The following is a 19,291-nucleotide window of genomic DNA, read 5'->3' on the forward strand; positions in this document are numbered from 1 at the left end:
CGTTGCCCGGTATAAGTGCTTCTAATCAGAAAAGCGCTCAACGTTTAATGCTTCCACTAATATGCTTTCCTTTTTGATTATCAAACAGTTTTTCGAATCTCATCATGGTCGACTTTGTTAGAAGGGCACAAAGTGGGCTGTTTTGGCCAGTGGCCTTGACTGTTGAAGAAATGATGGGCCGTTAATCCATTCTTGTGCGTTTGGTTTGCTGATAAACTTTGTCGCCATGTCTGCTTCGTTAAGCTTTGTTGGTATGCAATGCCACTGACCAGCGTTTGTGGTCTCCAGAATTTCTCCTAAGCGGTGCATTACGAAAGCGGAAAAATTACGCGGGTCCATCGTCAGCCAGGAAAGTTCTGCCCTTGAATCGGTTTAATAAGTGTGTTGATCGACGCTGTAAGACACTGCGGCATGTCCGTACTCACTGGCGTCCACGAAAGTATTAAGTTATGTAATGGCGCGGGTCTTGAATAGTTGTAGCTTGGGTTATCAAGTCCTTCCATTTCGTCCAAAAACCCAGCTGAGGTAAGATGTTGTCCCTGCTTATGCCTGTGCGCCAAATTTCCTGAAGAAGCATTTTGAGGCCAATAGTGTAGCAGGATAATAATCCTAATGGATCAAATATGGACATCAACACTTGCAGTACCTCGCATTTGGTTGGCAAGTTTTCTTCCGAAAGGACGTTTCTTTTCATTCGTGCAAATCTGAAAACATATTTAAACATGTCAGTTGCTGGTTCCCAAAACATACCGAGGACTTTTTCTGGGTATCCGAGTTCCTTTGTCGATTGTAGATCGAGGGAATCACACTGTAAATGTTTCTAGACTTTGGGTGAATTAGAAGCCCAATTCCTTATATTGAAACCTCCAGCCGCGGGTATGTCTCGGACCTTTAGGGTAGCCTCGATTGCTTCAGTTTCGTCGCCTAGGTAAGCAGCTTGTATTCCTCCGCGTTTTTGTAGCGAACATAATGAGCAATACATTGCGCACAGGATATTCCGAATGTCATAGATCTCATTACAAAAGTTCTGATAGCCTGCGTTTCCTTGTTGTACCACACAAAACGTTGAGCGTCACATCTGATTCCAGAATTCGAATTTGGTGGAACATTTCAGCAATGTCGCAACAAACAGCTATTTTACCAACTCGAAACACCATTTGCCAAAAAGTTCAGGTTCTAGGCTTATCTTAGCCTTTAGACAGTTTAGCCGATTCATTGCGTTGTTGTAGCTTTCCGGAAAAGTGGGATTATTCTCGCGTAAACAAGTCCTTCTTGATAATGTCCTTCATTTTTTAAACATGTTGAACGAAACGTCTTTGTAGTAACAGTTTCAAAAACTCTCTTTAATTCTCTTTTTAATCTCGTCACAGTTGCACTGGCAGTGGTGCATGGAAAATTCAGTTTTGGAGCTTGTGGAGCCTTGAAGTCCCCAACCGAGAATCCACTTAGACGCAATTGGATCACTCCATTTTCCATCTCTCAGCCTTCGTGGTACAGCGAGCTTCCAGTTGTTGGTTCCAAAGGGAATCATTGGTTCGGCATTCGAATAAGATTGTAGGGGTATTCCATCTAGATGTGGAAACTTGATGCGCAATTCATTTCCTTGATCGTCTGTTTTGGCAAGCCTAGGTTTCTCACAGTATGGACATTATTTAGCCAATATGTTTTAGTGGCGTCTGCCTCGGCGATTCGAGTATTGCAGTATACGGAATTACCCTCCCTTCTGATGGTTTGATTGGTCCACTGCATACAGATCGGTTCGGGGGTGCCACTTATGTTTAAAAGCTTAAAGAAGGATTCGGCTATTAGTGTGACCGAAAAGCCTTCGTCCTTCTTAGGCACTTAGAACAGAGCCTGTTGTCGCGAACAACTTGTTGCCTTCCTTCGTAAGAGAGATTTTTGAATTGTTCACACTGAGCGACTTGGTGCTGTGCGCTTCGGCATACGAAGCAAAGTGAGTTCTCGGATCGGTACATCATTGTAGGTGGTATGAGTATATACATTATTCGTCCTTGAGTATGAGGTTGAAACGACTGTGGACGCTGCTTCTGCGATCTTATACATCCAATCGCTAAATGCTTTTACATTTGCTATGGATCGTCTTTTGGGTGCATTGCCCAGTTCAGCTTATATTGATTTGGACGTTTGTCAACCAACTCACAAACAAGCATAGGGTTGTTCAAATGTGCATCTAGTTGGCAGGCCTCCATGGTAGCACAGGTGTTGCGAACAGCAAGGGCGTAGTCGATAAGTAAATCCAGCCTGTCCTTCTTTGCCGAAATTCGTTTAGCTTTCTCAATTAGGCGATCCAGAATTTGATCTGGATGACCAAAGAATGTTTTTAATGTGCGTATAACCTCGGCAACCATGGTTGGCAACAAAAGCTTGTCTAGGACTAGATCGTACGCTATCCCTTTTAGACATTTTTGAAGTCGAAGCATATTTTCGACATTTGAAAAGCCGGCAACAGAACAGCCGTTTTCAAAGGCGAGCTGAGGCCCATTGTCGTGTGTATCCATGTCATGTTGGAATCGTGTTGGCGCGACAAAATTTTATATTTTTGTTCAATATATCTCTGTTTAGCTTCTCGTTTTGCCTCTAGCATCTGTAACATAAGATCGTTAGTTGACATGTTTATACCGGGTGTTTCTTGTAAACTTATTTTCGGCTCTTTTGCCAATCCCTTCGCGGCTTAGCGTTGCTGTGCAGTTGTATTGGTCTTCACGATGTCGGTATCACCCTTCTCGCAAGGAGGGTAGGCCTAGCCTTTAATGTTATTTTCGCTTTCTTCACGTCCACAAGTGTAATGGTACCAAGTTTTCCAATTATCACATTGAACCCATTGTTTGTGCCTAACCGAAGTAGACACTTCCGGGTCACACCGCGGGACAAGGGGGTAATGAGCACTTGTCGCTGGCACGGGGACGCTTTGCTGGCAGGACGATCGCGTCGCGGCAATGGTAACGATAGTTACTGCGATGCCGGACCACAGGCGATGCTGAACTGCGCTGAGGTTGAGCTAACGTAGGTTAGCTGCTAGTGGAGATAGTGTATTACGAGCCCTATTTCCAGAGGTAGGAAGTAGAACCGCGGAGTTATGAGATGCGTTGATAACTGATTTATTCATCATTTGGTACATGTTTATATACTACTTGGAAGACGAAAGTTTAGTGTAATGATTAGTGAAGTGCGCTATATTCTAAAGTAGGTAGGTAGGTCAGGGAGTTTTGATTATGGTAGCAGTTTGTGTAGTTGGCTCGGCAGACACTGCAAAATGTGCTGACTGCTTTGGCCGGTCAGTGTGCCGTTGAGTCGGTGAGACGGTGAGTTAGTGAGACATATAATATGCTAATCAGCCATTCTCATATGCAGTGGGTGCTACTGAGCGCCTGGTACTGTTCCCAACTTGGCTACTGCTTGATTTGTTGGGTGTGGTCATGTTGAGTACCTTTGGGTACGAACATTCTCCCCCCCATTGAGGGGTACCCTCAATTAAGTCGTGATGTCGGTCAGCCCTTGCCCGAATTGTATAGGAAGGTGGATCTTTCCTTCAACTGCGGTTCATGTTTGTGATTCAGGTCCTTCACATCTTCTTGATGCTGCTTAACACTCCCCTTTGCGATAAAATTGACATTACCGTGGGGGCTGAAATTGTGCTCTCGTAGAACTTGATCATTTGGCACGTCTATGGTATGTGGACATTCTGCAACAAAACTAAGATATTTCTTGGTTAGGTTTGCAAATGTTGAACCAAAGTCAGCCTTCTTGTAGGTATTAAATTGATGAGAAATCGGTTCTATATTCATCGGATTTTTATCTTTTGTTGTCATTAGATTTAAGAACCAATTTTGTCCAAATTTAAATATGTTTACCAGTTGTGACTAGCGCTGTAATTTATAAGTTTTAAAACTTGTAGCGTTAGGAAGCCTAAAACAATAAATAATAAAAAAAAAAAAAAAAAGCAGCGTTCGGTCCTGCAAAATCACCTCTGCCTTCTACCAGAATAGGGTTGATTTCCGTATCAGATGAGGTTTCTTTATTGAGATAACCTGTGATTACATAACCAAGCCTAGTGCCTTGTGCCAAAGGTTTATTAGGTCCTAGTTCAAGAAATTCACCGGTTATTACACGAGAATACACCTCAGCCCCTAAGGTTAGGTCAATGGGTCCAGGTTGCCGAAAGTCAGGATCTGCTAATGGCAGTCCCCCGGGAATATTAAGATCGGTATCAATCGATACTGACGGTTGGTCTGTAATGACTGTGTCTAGTCTTTCAAACCCTGATGTAACTGATGAGAGCTTTAGTGTTGATCTAGTTGCTGTTGATATTTTTCCTCCGATTCCAGATATTTCAATCGGTGACCTTTCCTTAAGAGATAGCAGATCTGCTATTCTACTTGAGATAAGATTCACCTGTGATCCACCATCTATTACAGCGCGACATGTTTGTAATTGACCGTTTGGCCCTTGTAATGAGACCTTGGCGGTCGCGAGCAGAGTATATCCTCCTACGTCGTCGTAGCCTGCAATGGTTAATGCGCCGGCCACTGGATTGCTAGTCGGTACTTGGTGTAACAGTGAATGATGCCGTTGCTGGCAGACTCGACAAATGGTCGGTGATTCACAGTTTTCAACCTTATGAGCTGTAGACAAACAATTTGTGCATGCTCCTACTTGAATAATGGCTTGGCACCGTGCTTTGGGGTCTATTTGCTGGATACGGCTACATGCTCTAAGATTATGTTGTCCTAGGTGACAGATCTTACAGCTCTCTTCGTTGTGAACTGACTGATGGCGGAGTGTTGCTGTAGGTTGAGCGCTTATCGTCTCCAGCATGCAAGCGCGCCGCTCAATAAACGTCAGTATACTCCATAACGTTGGAATTTCCGTTGGTGCATCCGCTGAATTTTCTAGAGCAGCTAGAGACTGTTGGTCTAGTTTTCTTCTGATAAGAAAACACAGGATTGGATCCCAGGATTTTGTGCTGATATCGAGGTTTTGAAGAGTACTCATTGAGTTTTTTATAGTGTCATGTAAGGCCCTTAGCTGGCGCGAGGAACCGTCTATAGGCGTATGGTCAATAATTTTTGCAATGGCGGCGAATACTAGTATTTTTCCGTTCTGGTACCTGGACTTTAAACGCAACCAGGTGTCGTCATAGCCACCCTGTAAGAAGGCTGTGTCTGTCAAGACGTTTCTCGCTTCACCGCGAAGCGAACTCTGTAGAATATGTAGTTTTTGACTGGCCGAATATGGTTTATTATGTACCAATTCCACAAAGAGATCATGGAACCGTGGCCAGTCTAGATACTCGCCGTTGAACTCCGGAATGCTAATTGGCGGAAGTGCCAAGTTTAGGCTCATTGGCGAGTCGTTTTCTCGAAGCAGGTTCATTTTGTATTCCTCGTATAATGTGTGGAACTGAGCTAGCTCTGCTTCTGCCAGGGCTGCGGGTCCAGGTGTGCTGTCAAATTCGTCGTGGGCTTGCCTCAGCAACGCCCAATGGAGATCCAGGTGCCTTTGTAGGGCTGGGGTGACGGTTGGGGCGTTCGAGGCTAATGTTAATGATGACTCCAATTCGTTGCATCTTCTCTGCAACTGTCGGATCACCGTGTCAATTGCGGAATCTGCTTTGACTTGACCTCTTGTTGTGATCTTGATGTTGGCCGACGTTCGTCTCGGGGCCTTCGGAAGCCCGCTTCCAGTCGGCATGTTGACCAGAAAGATATTCTGATATTTTTCGACCAGCTCTTTAAGTGCTAGTAATCGTGAAGAGTACTCACTTCCAGTGGGTAATGCCGCTTGCTGGACTTCTTCATCTAGGTAGCAAAACTGCTGCCAGAGATCGTTTAACTGATTTAGCTTACCGAAATAATAGCCGTCTCGGTGGCGTCGGTCGGCAGAATCCTTGCCATAATTCTTAATGAGCTGTTGGAATGAGCTGTTGGAATCGATTCTTGTGTGACTTGTTTCCTCAATGAATGAAGTAGACATATTGTGTGTCTTGGAAACAAAGAATCTTGTGAAGCTGGATGAAGCTGAATATCCTGTGAAGCTGAATGCAGCTGAGTATCCTGTGAAGCTGGATGAAGCTGAAGTTCCTGTGACGCTGGAAGAAGAAGCGTATCCTGTGAAGCTGGAATAAGCTGAAGTTCCTGTGACGCTGGAAGAAGAAGCGTATCCTGTGAAGCTGGATGAAACTGAAGTTCCTGTGACGCTGGAAGAAGAAGCGAGTCCTGTGAAGCTGGATGAAGCTGAGTATCCTGTGAAGCTGGATGAAGCTGAGTATCCTGTGAAGCTGGATGAAGCTGAAGTTCCTGTGACGCTGGAAGAAGAAGCGAATCCTGTGAAGCTGGATGAAGCTGAAGTTCCTGTGACGCTGGAAGAAGAAGCGAGTCCTGTGAAGCTGGATGAAGCTGAAGTTCCTGTGACGCTGGAAGACGAAGCGTATCCTGTGAAGCTGGATTAAGCTGAAGTTCCTGTGACGCTGGAAGAATAAGCGAATCCTGTGAAGCTGGATGAAGCTGAAGTTCCTGTGACGCTGGAAGAAGAAGCGAGTCCTGGGAAGCTGGATGAAGCTGAAGTTCCTGTGACGCTGGAAGAAGAAGCGAATCCTGTGAAGCTGGATTAAGCTGAAGTTCCTGTGACGCTGGAAGACGAAGCGTATCCTGTGAAGCTGGATTAAGCTGAAGTTCCTGTGACGGTGGAAGAAGAAGCGTATCCTATGAAGCTGGATAAAGCTGTGAGTCCTTTAGTGGGAAGGGGGTTGCTTGAGTGTGATCCTTTGTTGTTAAAGGATCACGTCGGGGTCACCAATGTTTGTGCCTAACCGAAGTAGACACGGACGCTTTGCTGGCAGGACGATCGCGTCGCGGCAATGGTAACGATAGTTACTGCGATGCCGGACCACAGGCGATGCTGAACTGCGCTTAGGTTGAGCTAACGTAGGTTAGCTGCTAGTGGAGATAGTGTATTACGAGCCCTATTCCCAGAGGTTGGAAGTAGAACCGCGGAGTTATGAGATGCTTTGATAACTGATTTATTCTTCATTTGGTACATGTTTATATACTACTTGGAAGACGAAAGTTTAGTGTAACGATTAGTGAAGTGCGCTATATTCTAAAGTAGGTAGGTAGGTTAGGGAGTTTTGATTATGGTAGCAGTTTGTGTAGTTGGCTCGGCAGACACTGCAAAATGTGCTGACTGCATTGGCCGGTCAGTGTGCCGTTGAGTCGGTGAGACGGTGCATTAGTGAGACATATAATATGCTGATCAGCCATTCTCATATGCAGTGGGTGCTACTGAGCGCCTGGTACTGTTCCCAACTTGGCTTCTGCTTGATTTGTTGGGTGTGGTCATGTTGAGTACCTTTGGGTACGAACACCCATACTATGTCTTTACAGGGTCGATCATGGCATACCGAAGTATCACCTCCCCGTGGAAGCAATTTATCGTGTTCGCGAAATTCATTCCGGTTGTGAGCTTCTCTGCCTGTTGGGGAAAAATTTATTTGCTTTCGCAAGCTATGCCCCTACTCACAGCCTTAGTTGGCAGAAAGGCAAACCGTGGAATCAGATTATAGTTTTGTTCTTTTTGGTTTTTTTCCACGAAACACGAACACCAATAAGCGGAGTGTCTTCGCAAGAATCTATTTGTTAGTGCAAGGGACTGCGGAACTTTCTTATTCTTAAGACGCAGTCGAGCACCAAATAATAGTGAACCCGCGATTGGAACTAGACTATGTTTAATATTGAACTTTATTGTTCAGACCCAGCCACTTGTGGTGTTTGGTTGTTTTTTTGTGCTCTCCTATATTACGATTTTTTAAAGAATGTTACAGCCGACCCCTTAATGAAAGCTTCCAATAGCACTGTTTTAAAATCCGATGTTTTAATTAGTAAAATCAAATAAAAAAGGCAAGATAAAATAAAGAGCTTTAAAAAATCTTCCTTTTCTACTGAAGATCGCACTGTAACTGTATGGTCTGGTCGCTCGATTGTCGGCGAGATGTCTTGATTGGTGTCGGGTCCAACCGATAAATTTATGTAAATCAATTGAGGTTTAAAAATGTACTGGGCGGTAAAAACTACCGTTAAAAAAAAATGGTCTAAAGTTTTTTTTAATGCTTTAAACTTTTTTTATTATTTCTCAAAAACGGCATTAACGATTTCAAATCAAATCTTAAGGTGTATAGCCCTTGAGATTCCTTACCTTTTGACATGCGGCACATAGTTGTAAAAAGTCTCGTTTCAAAGTAATTAATCAACAAAAATGGGCACATTTACCAGTTTTTTGGCCGTATCTAAACTCTATTTGAAGGTCCTGGAAATTTAAGATGTTGCTTAACTAGCTTAATAGAAGAAACTTTTCTTCCACCACTTTTGGAAAAACAAGCTAGTTTGGCGACAAAACATCTATAAATAGCTAAATGTTGTACACCCGTAACTTGTGAATATGTTGTTGCTATATGTAGTTAGAAAGGTATTTTGAAATGTTTTGTACGCCTTTTAACATGATTTGTCTAAATACCATCCGCTAAAAACTAAGGATAAAGTATTTTTTTTTAATTTAGATATTCTTTTTTTTTTTCCTGATTTCTTAAAAACGGCTTTTACGATTTTAAATTAAATTTTAAGGTGCATAGCCCTTGAGATTCCTTAGCTTTTGACACGCGACACATTGTAGTAAACAGTCTCCTTTCAAAGTTATTTATCAACAAAAAAGGCCACATTTACCTCTTCAGAACATCTAACACTGCCTGCACATTGACCTTTTTTGTGCGTGTCCAAACTCTACTTGAAGCTCCTGGAAATTTAAGATGATATTAAACAACTTAATATGAGAATCTTTAGTTTTATCACTTTTGGAAAAACTCGTTAGTTTGACAGAAAAACAGCTGTAAGTAGCTGTGTTTAGTACACCCGTAACTTGTAAACTACAAAAGCAAAAGGCTTGTGCTATATATCGTTTGATATACTGTGTCGAAACGACTTTAATTCCTTCTCTGCGTAAAAAACTTCTGACGAAAACTTAAATGCAGTCTTTTCAAACATCACTTGGACCGCAGTCTACTTTGTGACGAAGCCCACTGCATCACTGCTATGATGGTCCGATCATAACTAGTGTTACAACAATCAAATGATATTGAAAAACCTAAAAGGATTGCATACAAAGACGGCAACAATTTTAATTCGTTTGGGAAAAAGATCGGTGAAAGTAAAAGTAAAAATTAAAAAAATGGAAGCCGTATGAAGATGAATTATGTGATTGATGTCTAAAACCAAAACTTCTGATATCAAAAAAAAACACCTTAACGAGGTAAAAATCATTCATGTTCGTGATAGGTGCAGTCTATTGTGGTGCCTTCTAGATGTGTTTCAATACAGTGCATCCAGGTTTAATTTGATGGGAATGTACAACAAAAATTTTTCGGTACTGTTCTCTTGACAAACAAATAATAAAAGCAAAAGGGAACATGCAAGAAAGCGCGCGATTTTCCTTGTCTCTTGCATTTCTTGTCAGTTGCATTTATAATTCTGAAAAGTGAAGTTCATGCCGACTGTTTTGAAAAAGTTTTTTGCTTTCTGCCACCAGTTTTACATCTATGTTTTCAAAGGTAAGTTAAGTGTAGATAATTTAGTTCAATATGAACACAATAAAATAACATAGTACATATGTTCATACATATTATATATACATATGTACAATTGAACATACAAAATAAAAACAAAGTAATTTATTAAAGTAAAAATTAATTGTATGGTAATTTTACATAGTAAAACAGTGTAATTGTGACAAAATAAATAAATTGTAAATTTGTAATATATATACACATGTACTTAAATATATAATATTCAAATTGCTTTATATCTATCAGAATCGCAAAAAAGGGATGGGCACAACAAGGACAGAACTGCGTAAATGATAAAAGTACAAAAACAAGAAGGAAGCAGCAAAGCCACGTACAGATGGGCAGTGATTCCGAATAAAAATTAGTTGCATTCCTAAATATTGAAATAAAAACAAGGAAGAACGATATAGTCGAATACCTGGACTAGATACCCGTTACTCAGCTAAAGGAACCAAAGGGAAATGGAGATATTCAAGCAGCAAAGCGAGATTGAAATGCGCCGCCTACCGGCGATAGACAGATTTATGCGTTATGGGCGTTAGAGTGGGCGTGGCAAATTTTTGTTGGGATCAATCGATAGGTATTGACGAGACCAATACATTTCAGTTTATTCTAGCATCAAAACTGTAGGAGCCACAGGTTTGGGCGGTTTGAGGGCGTTAGAGTGGGCGTGGCACTCTACTGAAACAAACTTGCGCTGCGCAGGAATCTCAGGAATCTGCATGCCTAATCCCAGTATTGTAGCTTGTATAGTTTCCGAGATCTCAGCGTTCATCCGGACAGACGGACAGACGGACATGGCTAGATCGCAAGTTTGTTTCAGCAATGTGCCACGCCCACTCCAACGCCCACAAACCGCCCAAAACTGTGGCTCCTACAGTTTTGATGCTAGAATAAAAATTTAAATTGAAATGTATTGTTCTCATCAATACCTATCGACTGACCCAAAAAAATGTTTGCCACGCCCACTTTAACGCCCACAAACCGCAAAAACCTGTGACGCCCACAATTTTCATGCTAGATAAAAAATTTTAACTGAAATGTATTGGTCTCGTCGATACCTCCGTCCACGCCCACTCTAACGCCCATAACGCTTAAATCTGTACCGCCGGTAGGTGGCGCATTTTAATCTCGCTTTGCTGCTTGCATATCTCCATTTAGCTGAGTAACGGGTATCTGATAGTCGAGGTACTCGACTATAGCGTTCTTCCTTGTTTTTAGTTTTTTTTCTCAAGTTCTCAAGTTAAGCCCGAAATGTTCTTAAACTGACACCATTCGTTCGGAACCCAACCCTAAAGCTTCGGTCAAATTTTATGAACGACCGTTCATGAATTGTCAACAAACGGGCTTACGCACTTTTTAACTCCGAATGGGCTTGATTTTTGAACGTTTCGAACGGATTTTTTTCTGGGTGTAGATGCATGCAACGGGTATATTATTTTTTGTCCCGCAAAAGGAATTGACAGAGTCATCACTTTCGGAACACCTTTTTATTGACATTTTATAATGAAAGAACGGGTGCTGGAATGCAATCATTTACGACTGGGAAGGTCGGTGTCGTGGCAGAGCGCCGGCAGAGGACTCCCACACTCGGGGGTCAGGCCAAAGTTTGTCTTAATTGTTTTTTATTTTTTTTTATTTTGACGTAAGTATGTCCTTTGTATACGGTTTAGAAAATAACACATTTACAACACCATCGTTTTTCGTATTCAAATCTTTTACAACACTGATAATGCTTATTTGTTATTCAAATACATAAGTTTAAAAGGCATTTGATAAAACAAAGAAAATGTGCTGAATAAATATGTTGCGACCAATCTGGCAACCCAAAGAAAACAGCTGTGGGTAGATATCAAAAGTTTGGTTTTTATCAATAGATCTCTCTCTTGCTGCTCAACTAGCTTACAGCACACATAATTGGCCGCGATCAGCAGATAACTTGATAACAAATGGATCAGTAATCAGTGATCAAGTTTGTTTTGCTGAACGCTCATTATACATAACGACGTTAAAAAGTAAAACATTTTACATGAAAAATTGCATCATGCAATTTAAATGTCTTTTTAAATTGGTCCAAGTGTAAGGCTGTGACTGTCACTTTATAAACAAAGGTTTTTTAATAAAAACTGCGTTTTTAAAGACGATATTGGTTTGCCATCGATCAGTTGTAAAGAATTTAACTTACTTCAATGTTTTACGCTCCTTTTTTACTGATTATGATGCATGAATGTTTGCAAAACCTGTGTAAAATATGTTAATATAATATGTTAATTATCACTACTTATAAGATTAAATTACTAAAACTGCAACGCATTTTGTAAATAAAGAAGCGTTAACCCACGGTGATCAGGGGATACACTGTCAGGTTGTAGTAGGACATTTACTTGCAAGGTCAACTGTTCCACACTTTACTACTTAGGACACCCACTGTGCGATAGAATAAGCGGTAAACCTATCCCAAGTTAACTGTAAGAATTATATTCGCATCCCCTTCTGTCTAGTACTTTACTTAAGAGATCGAATGTATGTACACCTAGCTCGCTCACTTAGATAAGGGAGAATAAGGAAGAGTAAGAGTTGTGGCGGTACTTTGCGTTATACGTTTAAAGGAATCGGTTGTGACTCTTTGTGACCTCTTTCCGAATTTTGAGAAAGCTACAGTTTTTAATATAAATATTACATATATGCATACCCACAAACAAGACTGATCTTAAAAACAGACATTAAATTGCGCCCACGTATACATATACTTAGGTACTTACTAAACGACATTTAGTATTGACTCCACGTAGTACAGAGAAGACGTGTTAAATATCGCATGTGTGGAACTTTTTGTTTTTGTCACTTTAAAAAGTTGTTTTTTATGTTTCGTCACTACGTTGTGTGCCGTTCGCCTCTTTAATTTGACCAGCTTTGTTCAACTTTGTCGGGCGCTAGCGACTTGAGCTATATGTTGTATATAAAAAGGTTGAAGAGCATTTTATTACCAGCAATTTGTGTCTTTAATCGCAATCGACTCAACAGAACTCGACATAAAACAAGAGAGAACGCCTATTTGAGTGCCTACTCAGCTAACCATTTTCAAAATGAAATTATTCTTACATTTTATCTACTATACAATTATACATTTTACACTTTTCACTGTAAGCTACTGACTGTGACGTTGTTGACGATTTTCTTGCTAGTTATGAGCGTAAAATCATTACTTATGAAATAATGGTCCGATTTTAACAATTGCCGTCGTGCAGGTAGGTATTGACAAGCGTACTAACTTTTTAAGCGGCCAACAGTCAAAACTTGCAAACATGTACTCACTTTTGCTCCCCACTGCTTATAATTTAGGGTGAAGGAATCGCTTTCTTCTACCTGTAACATACTTTCCGACGAATCTGGCGTACCCTTTTACTTTACGAGTAACAGAGCAAACATGTACTCACTTTTGCTCCCCACTGTTTATAATTTAGGGTGTAGGAATCGCTTTCTTCTACCTGTAACATACTTTCCGACGAATCTGGCTTACCCTTTTACTTTACGAGTAACAGATATAATAAATATAGGCCCAAGAACAATGGGAAAACGCGTTGAATTTTGAGTGTCAATTTTTAAATCAGGTAACTTAACTTTATAGCATTATGACGATATTGTTTTATAAGCTGGTGTTATTTGTTGTCTTATATTTATTTATATTATATTATTTAATATGTTTAATTCAATTTCTTGTATAATTTATTTTCAGGTGCGTTATGCTTTTAAAAATGGCAATGCGTCCTGAGATTTGGCCACAACCTTTTGATATTAAGCTTAATTGGCTTGATAAAGTTCTTGCAACTGTGGAAACTCCTCATCACAACTTAAACAACATTTGCACTGGAATCGATTTTTTAACATTTTTAACTACTATATTGAACAAGGACCAGTTACTATCAATTGTAAGACCAGTTCAACGAGGCTTGTCCTTATGTATAATTCATCAAAATACTCGGATTGTGCGATTAATGCATATGTTTTTAACACGAATTATGGGAATTTTTCCACCAGACTCGCAACACAAACATGACGATCTTGATTTATTATATAGTGCTGTTAGTAAAATGATTGGCGAAAACCTCACGTTTTACGAAAAGAGTCCGCAACCGAATGCGTCGTCGCTATTTGGTGCCTTAATGATTTTAAAGGCGTGCACCACGAATAACCACAATTATATCGATCGAATTTTGGTTCAATTTATAAGAGTTCTAAATCGACTTACAAAGGATCATATAAATACAATAAACGGCAATGTTAACAGCCAACTCCCTGATTCAAATTCTTTACCTTTAGAGCTCTTAGTGCTTTCGCTGGAATTAATAAAAAATAGAATTTTTATAATGAGTGTGGAAATCAGAAAACTTTTCATGGGTACAATTTTGGTTAGTCTTATAGAAAAAAGCTCTGAAGTAAAAATTATAAAATGTATAATTAAAATGATGGATGACTGGATTAAAACAAAAGAAGCAAATGTTATGATTCAAGTTCCATCTATTCGGGAAAAATCAGCTTTGCTCGTAAAACTAATGCAGAACGTTGATAAAAAATTCACTGATGAAATTGAACTAAACGTACAATTCTTAGAAATTATAAACTTTATATATAGAGATGAAGTTCTTAAGCAAACAGAATTAACAAGCAAACTGGAGGGAGCATTTTTGAACGGCTTACGATTTCAAAATCCGCATATACGGGCCAAATTTTTTGAGATTTTAGACTCTTCAATGCGTCGTAGACTTCACGATAGATTATTGTATATTATTTGTTCTCAAGCATGGGACACAATTGGTTCCCATTATTGGATAAAGCAATGCATTGAATTGCTTATCTTAACAGCTAATACAATGATGCAAATTCAGTGTTCAAATGAAGAATTGAAAATACCCAGCATTACTTCAGTTATTCCAGCTAACTCAGCCGATACACAGGAAAATTCGTTTGTGTCCTTCCTATCATCTCAATCGGAATCTTTTGATATTATTCAAGGTGTTGATGATAAAGATGACGTGTTTGATATTGATTTAACTCTCGAATTCACCGCTGATCGAAAAGATGATTGTCTACAAATATTACCAACTCGACGTGCTACGTTAGTTGAACTAGTTTATAAGCAAGCTGAATTTTTGGAAGCAAATCGAAATATAAGGACCGATCAGATGCTTGTCGCTACTTCTCAGCTTTGTCATATCGACACGCATTTAGCTCAATGCATTTGGATATCTATATTTCCACGTATTTGGAGTATATTTACTGAAGATCAAAAGCATAACATCACAAAGGAATTAATTCCGTTTTTATCGTCTGGAACAAATGTCAATCAAAAGGATTGCTTTCCAAGTACACTGAACACTTTTGTAGAAAGTTTGACTAAATGCACGCCATCCATATATATTCCTCCCAATTTATTAGCATACCTTGGAAAATCTCATAACCTGTGGCACAGAGCAGTCCTGGTTTTAGAGGATATGTCAGTTAATCAAAGTAAGGATAACTCTAAAGATGTGGATTTTAATTTTCCCGATTTGGATAATCAAGAATCAAAAAATATATTTGACTCACTTTCAAAAATGTATTCTTCAATGCATGAGGAAGATCTGTGGGCTGGCCTTTGGCTTAAGTTTGCACACTATCCGGAAACAAATATAGCGGTTTCATATGAACAAATGGGATTTTTCGAAGAAGCTCAAGGTGCTTATGACCTAGCAATGACCAAATTTAAACAGGATTTAAATAACGGTGTCGTTAATACATATGTTAATAGCGAGTTATTATTATGGGAAAAACACTGGATGCGATGTGCTAAGGAATTGAATCAGTGGGACATTCTACTGGACTATGCCCAAACTAATAAAGATAAAAATATGTTTTTAATTCTTGAAAGTTCATGGCGCGTACCTGATTGGAATTTAATGAAAACATCTTTAGCTAAAACAGAACAATGTTATTTGAAACATCATGGTTTTAAAATAAACCTTTTCAAAGGCTATTTGAATATACTTCACCAAGAAGAAAGGCAAAATGGCAGTGTAGAAAGATATGTAGAGATTGCATCTAGCTTATGTATTCGTGAGTGGCGGCGATTACCCAATATAGTTTCACATATACACTTGCCATATCTTCAAGCCTCACAACAAATTATGGAACTTCATGAAGCAAGTCAAATCCACCAAGGACTGGCGCAATCTCGTAGTAATTCATTGCACGATATGAAAGCCATCGTTAAAACTTGGCGTAATCGGTTACCAATTATTTCTGATGACTTATCACATTGGAGTGATATATTTACTTGGCGACAACATCACTACCAAATAATAACGCAACACCTAGAACAACAAGCAGATCAAGGAAGTACAATGCTAGGAGTACACGCATCCGCACAAGCAATTATTTCTTTTGGAAAAATTGCTAGAAAACACAATTTGACAGGTGTTTGTCAAGAAACATTGTCCAGGATATATACCATTCCTTCCGTTCCGATTGTGGATTGTTTTCAGGTAATTTGAAATTAAATTTAATTGTTATCGTCCCAATGGCCATTTTAATAAACACAAGAAAGTATGCTACATTCGGCAAGCAAATGTTACATTAAAAAAATTGCTGTACCCTAGAACCTTCTTCCTTTAACTTCTAAAACACTATAATTGGTGCTTCGGTATACGCAAAACCCAATTTTTTCCTTTTTGAAAGCGACAAAAATTGTTTTGCATTACAAAAAGTTAAAGGCATTTATATACCTTGCGGGGTGTAATGAGTTCAGTCAGAAGCTTGCAACGCAGTAAAGGCGATATTTCCGATCCTAGCATCAGCCGGCCGTCCGTTTCTACGCAAAGTAGTCTTTCGGTTTCAAAGCTATCGGGATATTTAAATTTCGGGTAGTATATAAATCGGAACGAGACGGATCGGACAACTATATCCTGTAGCTCCCATAGGATTGATCCCAAAAATATTTTTAAAATAATTTACAAATTTATAATTTCGGTGACTTTTGACATTAACTTCTATTCTTGGAAATAGCATTCTTTTAATATTCCAGAATATTTAATATTTCTGTTATTATTTTTTAGTTTTATAAAAATAAGAAAATAAGAAAGCCATAGCACGTAAAAACGAAAACAAAAATTTTCCTTGAAAACGAAAAACGCAAAAGTAAAGTAAAGTTTTTTTACTTAAAACCGGAGCACGCCTGTGTACCTTTCTTCACATTGTTATACCCGTTACTCGTAGAGTAAAAGGAAAGTATGTAACAGGCAGAAGGAAGCGTTTCCGACCCCACAAAGTATATATATTCTTGATCAGGATCACTAGCCGAGTCGATCTAGCCATGTCCGTCTGTCCGTCTGTCCGTCTGTCTGTCTGTCCGTCTGTCCGGATGAACGCTGAGATCTCTGAAACTATGGGAGCTAGGCTATTGAGATTTGGCGTGCAGATTCCTGAGCTTTTTACGCAGCGCAAGTTTGTTTTAGCAATGTGCCACGCCCACTCCAACGCCCACAAACCGCCCAAAACTGTGGCTCCTACAGTTTTGATGCTAGAATAAAAATTTAAATTGAAATGTATTGTTCTCATCAATACCTATCGATTGACCCAAAAAAATGTTTGCCACGCCCACTTTAACGCCCACAAACCGCAAAAACCTGTGACGCCCACAATTTTCATGCTAGATAAAAAATTTTAACTGAAATGTATTGGTCTCGTCGATACCTATCGATTGATCCAAAGCGCCCATAACGCTTAAATCTGTATACCGCCGGTAGGTGGCGCATTTTAATCTCGCTTTGCTGCTTGCATATCTCCATATAGCTGAGTAACGGGTATCTGATAGTCGAGGTACTCGACTATAGCGTTCTTCCTTGTTTTCTAATTAGTTTTCCGATAGTTCCTATGGCACCTAAATTAAAAACAAATTTTTCGAAATTCTTAAATCATAATTTAAACATATAAGAAAAAATCAGAGAATTCTTAAGATCAAGATGGAATGGACAATAATAGTATTGAATTGCAGAACAACAATTTTGTTAAGCCTGATAATATCCTCAACTTTAAAAAAACCAACAGCGAATTATTAATGTCAGAATCCATTTAGTATAATTTAATACCTTAAATTAAAAAACTTAAAGAGCTTATGTTTTAAAATGTATACTTTTAAAGTTGCATTTGGTTTAGATTCTTGTATACTCAATCTTGTTATAGTTTTTGAGATATCAGCGTTCATACAGGCGATTTTTTAAGGTTTTTCGGCGGTTTGTGGGCGTTAGAGCGGGCGGGGACTCTCCTAGAATCTGCGTTTTAAATCCTAAAATTGTATCACATCGTTCATACGGACGGACAAACAGACGGACATGGCTAGCTCGACTCGGCTAGTGACCCTGATCAAGAGTGTATACTTTTTATGGCGTCGGAAACGCTTCCTTTTACCTGTTACATAGTTTCCAACGAAATTCCGAATTTATAATACTCTCTTACTCTACGAGTATACAAATTTACTAAAGTGAACTGAAAACATTTTATTCTCACCTAATCAAACCAAAATATTTGATTATTTTTATGCCACGGCTCTAGTTTAGTTTATACTGTACATATTAAAGATAGAACACTGCTGTGATCGAAAAATACTGACAGACAGACAGACTGCACACTCATGCTCTGCTCTAACTCATGTATCGTTGCAGAATTCCGTTTCTGGTATATCATAATAGTTATCTTGCCTTATCAGTTTATAAAGACTTCTGAACTTTTAATCTACTTTTATGCAGAAAATTCGGCAGCAAGTAAAATGCTACCTCCAAATGCCCTCAACATCTGGAAAAAATGAAATTAACGAAGCCTTGGAAGTTATTGAATCCACCAATTTGAAATACTTTACTGGTGAAATGAATGCTGAATTTTATGCTTTAAAAGGACTTCTGCTAGCCCAAATTGGACGAACTGAAGAAGCTGGAAAATCATTTAGTGCTGCTGCACAGCTTCATGATGGTCTTACAAAAGCCTGGGCTATGTGGGGCGATTATATGGAACAAATTTTTCTTAAAGAAAGAAAAATTTCACTAGCTGCTAATGCATTAATATGTTATTTACACGCAAGCAGAAATCAAATTGAAAGCAAAACCAGAAAATATATTGCAAAAGTTTTATGGTTCATGTCTTATGATAACCACACGAAAACTCTATTAAGTACTTTGGAAAAATATGTTCCAGGCATTCCACCCTCTTATTGGCTTCCATGGATACCTCAATTACTGTGCTGCTTGGAGCAAATTGAGGGCGACGTTATATTAAATCTTTTAAGTCAAGTAAGTATTAAAATATCAACTTTAATATCCTTGCATAGTGTAATATAAATAAAGGATTGTAGATGAATCTCTGTCGCAAGAGCATACAAAACGCAAAAAAATTGTGAATGTGATCACGTCTATATGTTTCGATGTTTAAAATTTTGAATTTATACTATTTCAAACTCATTCTAATTCGATTATTTTAAACTCGTTCTAATTCGATTATCAGCGAAACTCGTTTAAATGTACAATCCATCATAAGATATGTATAGAAAAACACAGTGCAAACCGTAAGAGATAGAGGAACCAACTCAACATTTCATAGGGGGCTTAGATGACCACTAAAAAAATAATTAAGGAA

The 19,291-nt window shown here is 39.1% G+C and overlaps 1 protein-coding gene across 15 annotated transcripts in view; it reads left to right on the top strand.

Moving 5' to 3' along the window:
* Positions 1-19,291, top strand: part of Nipped-A (Transcription-associated protein Nipped-A) — a 509,451-nt gene that overhangs the window by 317,105 nt on the left and 173,055 nt on the right. For 12 of the 15 annotated variants that reach the window (XM_070999186.1, XM_070999187.1, XM_070999191.1 and 9 more), the window contains 2 exons: positions 13,368-16,152; positions 18,412-18,948. In XM_070999186.1, the coding sequence (XP_070855287.1) occupies positions 13,368-16,152; positions 18,412-18,948 (3,322 nt within the window). Of the gene's footprint in view, positions 1-13,367; positions 16,153-18,327; positions 18,367-18,411; positions 18,949-19,291 lie in introns of those variants that run through there. The other 3 variants (XM_070999192.1, XR_011605753.1, XM_070999183.1) reach the window with 3 other exon arrangements.

This window comes from Drosophila suzukii, unplaced genomic scaffold, assembly GCF_043229965.1.
Source record: "Drosophila suzukii unplaced genomic scaffold, CBGP_Dsuzu_IsoJpt1.0 scf_4, whole genome shotgun sequence".
Classification (NCBI taxonomy): domain Eukaryota; kingdom Metazoa; phylum Arthropoda; class Insecta; order Diptera; family Drosophilidae; genus Drosophila; species Drosophila suzukii.